Source organism: Canis lupus, chromosome 10 (genome assembly GCF_003254725.2).
Source record: "Canis lupus dingo isolate Sandy chromosome 10, ASM325472v2, whole genome shotgun sequence".
NCBI lineage: Eukaryota > Metazoa > Chordata > Mammalia > Carnivora > Canidae > Canis > Canis lupus.
Genome location: NC_064252.1, coordinates 68367030 through 68373029, shown reverse-complemented (window position 1 = coordinate 68373029; position 6000 = coordinate 68367030). Strand labels below are relative to the sequence as shown.

The 6000-nt window shown below is 50.4% G+C and overlaps 1 protein-coding gene across 1 annotated transcript in view; it reads right to left on the bottom strand.

Moving 5' to 3' along the window:
• Nucleotides 1-1324: 1324 nt before the first annotated feature.
• Nucleotides 1325-6000, bottom strand: part of PLEK (pleckstrin) — a 25105-nt gene continuing 20429 nt past the window's right edge. Inside the window, exons 7-9 of the mRNA XM_025470086.3 lie at nucleotides 4977-5063; nucleotides 4053-4122; nucleotides 1325-2943 (exon numbers count right to left, since the gene is read on the bottom strand). Coding sequence (XP_025325871.1) covers nucleotides 2807-2943; nucleotides 4053-4122; nucleotides 4977-5063 — 294 coding nt within the window. The 3' untranslated portion in view covers nucleotides 1325-2806. The remainder of the gene's footprint in view (nucleotides 2944-4052; nucleotides 4123-4976; nucleotides 5064-6000) is intronic.

The following is a 6000-nucleotide window of genomic DNA, read 5'->3' as shown; positions in this document are numbered from 1 at the left end:
ACCCCCGGGGACAACCACGGCCTCCTCCCGGCGCCCTCGGCCTCCCCTCCCACCTGCCCCAGTGGAGCCCAACCGCCGAGGGCCCTCACTCCAAGCTCAGTTTGTCTTGTAAAGCAGGCTTCTCCCAACTTTCTGTGTCCCCCACCCTTCTCTCTCCCATGCCCCCTAATCCACTCTGGCGACTTTTCAAAACTCTACATTTTCAGAGTAGGACAGGAAATGGAGCCTGGAATCTTAAATAGTTCCATCCATGGTTTTCTTTTACCCTACAGCGGACGTAGGGTGGCAACAGGGGAGTTTTTGTCCACGGTAGACTTTTTCCCCAAAATCCAAAGGAAATGATGTCCATGCTCTGTTTAGCTTTTTCTTTCCTTTTTTTTTTTTTAATTTTTTTAGGATTTTATTTATTTATTTAGAGAGAGAAAGAGCAGAGGGAGGGGCAGAGGGGAGGAGGAGAGAGAATCTCAAGGAGATTCCGCACTGACTGCACAGCCTGACGTGGGGCTCGATTTCATGACCTGAGCTGAAATCAAGAGTCAGACCCTTAACCCAGTGACCCACCCAGGCCCCCTTAGCTTTTTCTGATGTCTACGAACGAGCACCGGGAAACTGCTCGTTATTTTTAATCTAAGCAAGTTCCTCATTTTGAAAGCCGGGCCCTGCCGGTGGAGCGTTAGCCGCGGTATGTGTCTGTCTGCCTGTCTGTCTAGGAGAGACACTGGACATCCGCGGCCAGCACTGTATTCTCCACCCGCCTAGGGCTACACTCTAAAAATCCACTTTGGCCAGGGACACTTCCCTTTCACCAGGAAGAACCAACCGCCCACCTTGGGAAGCCATAATGACGCTTTGACTTGTCCACGCACCACTGGGTACACATTCGCAGAGCGTGTCATGCAAATCCCAAGGAGCGACCGTCGCCTAAGCTGCACCTCTGGGGTTAAATCCGTGCACATCTCGCTCAACCATACATAGCAGCCCTTCTGTAGGAAACTCATTTTCCCCTAAAGTAGAGAGTTTTCTGTGTCCTTCATAGTCGATGGCCATTTATAGATGCTTCTGCTTGCCCGAGCATTATAATCAAGGTCATGTGAATTAAAAATTAGTGATACTTAGTCTTCATTCCCCCCGTATTTGTATTATTATTCCCTGGAATAGACTGATTTTGTTGTGTTTTTTGTTTGTGTTTTGTTTTTTTTTTGTTGTTGTTGTTGTTTTAATGTTCTAAAGTCATCGAGCTGACGTGCGAGGTATTACCCTCAGGAAGTGGGTTGTAGAAAAGGAGAGTCCTTGGTGAAAAACATCAGAACCATCACACCAAAGAGACGCTGAACACGGTCACGTTTATTTCAAAACATAAAGTTGAGTCCATATTAATAAATACTTTTGACACTGAATGTAGAAAACCTACTGTGCTTGCTAAAGAACCGGAGGAAAGGTGACCTTCTACGCCCAGGCCGTTGAGACGACAATCTGGGAGTAGGAACAGCCTCACGGACGTTATGTGCAACCGGGAGAGGGAAAGAGAGGACTTGATAGAATCAGGAAAAATCTGCACTCCTTTTCTCACGAGACCCTTAAACTCAGAAATCTGAAATTGGAAAATGCACCTTCACACACGCACCTGGGGTTTTGTTTTTTTCCTCATTTCGGGGTGAGAATCCCTGGTTGGTGGGCAGGGTCAAGGTGGAGGGCGGGTACCCAAAGTGAACCTGGGTCAGACCGCTCCGGTTGGTAATCGGTTCACGAGGCCCTGAAGAGGCCAAGCAGGCTGGTGCCCAAAGCTCAGAAACAACCACAGTTATCGTTGACCCAAGAATTGGAGGCGCCGCACAGCGCGGACGGCCACCTCTGCGAGTTCTGTGTAGACGTAGGTCATCTCAACGCTCCCTTCGTATAAGCCCAGTCTGGCGGCTTTCAATCCAGCCCCCGAAGCCTCTGGAACTTGGGGGGTAAACGTCAGCCAGCCAGGCCCCCAGGCCCCTCACCCCCCTGGTGACCCATCCGATGCCTTTTCCTACAAACATTCAATCGAAACAGAACCTCAAGGACTGGAGTCCCCCGTCCTAATTCCAACCTATGGTAGGGAAACGCTCTGGAAGGGGACGAGCATGGCCCCGTCTCAGACCCGCCTCTGGTGGCAGTGGGCCGTGCCTCCGGGCGCCGCAAAGACCCCCGGCTGCTCCTGGCTTCCTTGGGTCATTTTCCCAGAAGATGGGACTCTCCAGGTCATAGTTAGTGATGGAAGGCTTCCACCTAAAAGCGGCCACTGTGGCGCTCCCTTTGGGGAAGTTTTGGGTCAGAGTGAGGAAAGAAGGAAGCTCTTCGTGATAGATGATCTAACTGCAAAGAGGAGGAGAAGGTGGCAAACGAGAACAGGAGGTTTGTGCCGAGACCCCCCGAGCAGACCCCGGTCCCCACTGCGTCGCCTTCTGAAGGCCAAGATTGAGCCCACAGCAGTGACACGCTCCCACTGGGCGACTAGAGGCATTTCCACTTCCCCGGCTGGTGGCATATCAGGGCTTTGGGTTTTGAAGCTCGGGCCTGGGGAGCTTAAGCAGTGGGGCCAGGCCGCACAGCTTATTATATCTGCGTGGGGGCCACAGAGAGGCTTCAGGGAGCCGTGTGTCGGCGCGGGGGAACAGGACGCGGCGTGTGGTTAGTTACATTCAGAGCCTCTGCAGACAAAACCCTGCACAACCCTGGGGCCTTCCTCGTTGATTTGTCCCCAGAAGTGGACAGGTCCCGGACCAAGCTAATTCATCGGGTTCCTTCGGGAGAATGACGATGAGCTGCAGGAATAGTCTCACTTCCCAGTCCGGGAGGCCACCTGGATGGCTTTGATCCACTCGGTGCGCTCCTTGGGGGTGGCCGCTTGCAAGAAATAGTGAACTTCATCAGCCGTGATGATCTCAAAGAGGTTCTCTTCTTCACTCTTCCTGACTGGTGAAAAAAGACAGTGAATTACGGCGCAGGTGCCCCAGAAAGGCCGCCCAGCCCTCCCTCCTTTGGAGAGGGATGCAATCTTAATGTTTTCAGTGTTCTGAGAGAATGAAGTGTGTGGTTTGCAGATTCACCATCCCTGTGTGATCATATATAGTCATTGTATAATTATAAGTATGTAGTATTTATACAGATAGGTACAGAGTATGCTTGTGTGCTTGTGTGAGTGTGAGTGTGCTTAAGAAAGGAGTAAAATAAAAAAAAATTAAAAATTTAAAAAAATTTTTAAAAAAGAAATGAGTAAAATACTCAAGGACAAACATTTCCTTTTATCCTTTACAAGCAAACTAGATTTCTCACTTTTGCACATCAGCCATCTCTAATGAGTACCTCACATGGTGCCTACTGAATACTTTCCCTCTGCTCATAATATAAACCAAGAGCTGACTCAAATATCTTAAAATTAAAAACAAAAACAAAAACAAAACAAAAAACGTAGACCCACTCCCAGGACCGCCGGGACAGCCTTGTTTTTATCACGGTCTAAGTTAGAGTCTCTGCTGAAACATCAAAAAATAGCGAACTGGCCAAGAGTGTGATTAAAACATCCACATCAAATAAGAAATCATAATTGTATCAGGAGAGGACGGTGAGCATACCCAGGGGTAGTGAAAATCTAGCTTTTGCAGCTGTAGTGTTTTCCCCATCAGCCTCTGTAGCACCATAGACCCAAAATGATGCAGTAAACCCAGGGCCGGGATGTCTAAACCACCTGCCCCCGGTGAAGTCCGCCTGCACCGGCACCATTATTCCGCACACCACACCATAGACTTGCGACCTGTCAGGTGACCCCTCATTCCAGAGGAGGAGCTAAGGCCCAGATGCGTTAAGTGATTCACCCAAGATCTTGCCACTAATCAACCGCAGGCAGGTGCCCCTCACTACTGCACAGACCCTGCTTGCTGTGGGAGATCCCTGGTCTGCACGCGTCCAGGGTCCTCCCTAAGGGATTGATTGATTGATTGAGGATTGCTGTTGGCTCCGGACGGCCAGGGGTGGGAAGGAAGCCTCGGCAGACACACGTCTCTCAAACAAAACTTCATTCTTACCATCTGGGTTGCTCTCCACGGAAGTCACGACACAGCCTCTCAAGTGAATTGCTCCCAGAGGTTCTTCTCCCTGGAGAAGAGACGAGCCCCTCGTTAGGTTTCCAGTGTACGAATCCACCTCATCCTGTGGGCACGGAAGCCGCCCAGACCCTCCCGGCACAGATTAGGGCATCAAAATGGGTAAGAACAGAAGGAGGCCGAAGAAAGCCCCTTCCAGATCCCCGACCCCCCACTTCACTCGGGGAGGCTGGATGAAGAGACACAAGCCAATCCAAGTTCCATTTCTGGAGGAAGGTGAAGGGCAGGTGGAGAGACCGCATCGCCATGTTGCATGATCGAGCTGTTGCATGTTTCCAGAATTCTTTGGCCCCATGCACCTGACACAGCGGCCTAACCCTCGCAGGAGGGAATCAAGGAGCTCTGCCCTGCGATCGGAGGCTGACACCCACCCTTGATGGAGCTGTCTTTACACCTTAGACTTGGCCTCTTTTATTAAGGAAAAGGCCCTCTTCTGAGTAGCCAACAGCCCAAATGGCTGTGACTCACTCAATACTCTCATCCAAACCGGCCCAGAGGAGGAATCATCACTTTTTTGCCCATGAAAACATGACTTGGACTGGTTGAGTTCCTCTGAAAATATCGGATTGGGACAAACAAAGCAAAAATTATGTTGAGTTGACCAAAATAAATGACAATACGGTGATATTTTCTTTCAGCCCTGAGCTTATGCTGGTCTCAAAGCATAAGGCCTCACACCTTCCCAGTGAGAGGGGAGAGGAGAAGGTAGAGGAGGGTCGGAGAAGAAGACATGGGAGGGTTAAAAAAAAATGGGGAGAGAAACAAGCAGAAAGGAGAACAGGAAGCACAGCTAGCAGAGCAGTGGAGGCTTTGAGCGCAACGGGTTTGTTGCCCACAGGCCCTCACCCCGGCGGCGGGGTCGTAGTAGTGCAGGTAGGCAGGGTCTTCTCTCAGAATAAACTTCCTCACTTTCCAGTTTTTCCTCCTGTGCCCCTGTGTTCAGGATCAATAGAAGAAAAGGAATGATGAGTTCCTGGAATCGCTCTGTAATAAGTCTTAGTGCACTTGAAACAAACAAAAAACAGGTAAAATATTAACCCCACCACCAGAACCAGGCCCCAACCCAGGTCTTTGCCAGGGAGATAGCACTAGGACCAGTGAACAATTCGGGTGTTGGGATATTATGGATTAGTTGTTTCTTTTTGTTTTTAAAGACTTTATTTATGAGGAAGAGAGAGAGCACACCTGGGAGGAGGAACAGAGGGAGAGGGACAAGGAGACTCCACACTGAGCCCAGAGCCTGCAGCGGGGCTCGATCCCAGGACCCCAAGATCACGATCTGACGGAAACCAAGAACCAGTTGCTTAGCCAACTGAGCTCCTCATGTGCCTCCTGGATTAGTTGCTGCTAAGATTGTCTTCCCGCTTCAGTATTATATGTGATGGTGCTGTGCCAAGGTACGGACATCCAAGGGGCGATGCAGAGGTTAGGACATAGCCCTCCTCTTCAGAGAGTTTACAACCCATGTAGACGAATAAACTAGCAAATGTCCAACTGCAGTAATTGGTACGGATAATGGATTTCAAGGGAATTAAATGTGGGATATGTAATTGTGGGTTTGGGGGGTCAAAGAGACTCATTAAGATCTGGACTTACCCCCAGAGGACCCACGGGAGTCGGATGGGTGAGAAGGAGGTGGGACGACCTGACAACAAAGACGCAGCAGTGGGAACCTGCCAGGCGTATGCAGACTCTGGTGACTGAGACCGGGACGGCTAGCGCACGGGGGTGCCGGGGAACGGCAGAGGCAAATTCGGGAAAGGGAAAGAGACTCTAAGGCACAAGGTGAGGGTCGTTGCTGATAGCTTCTGAGTCAGAGGCGGGAAGTCACATTTTAGGAAGATTAACGTGGCGGCCTCACGGAGGGCCG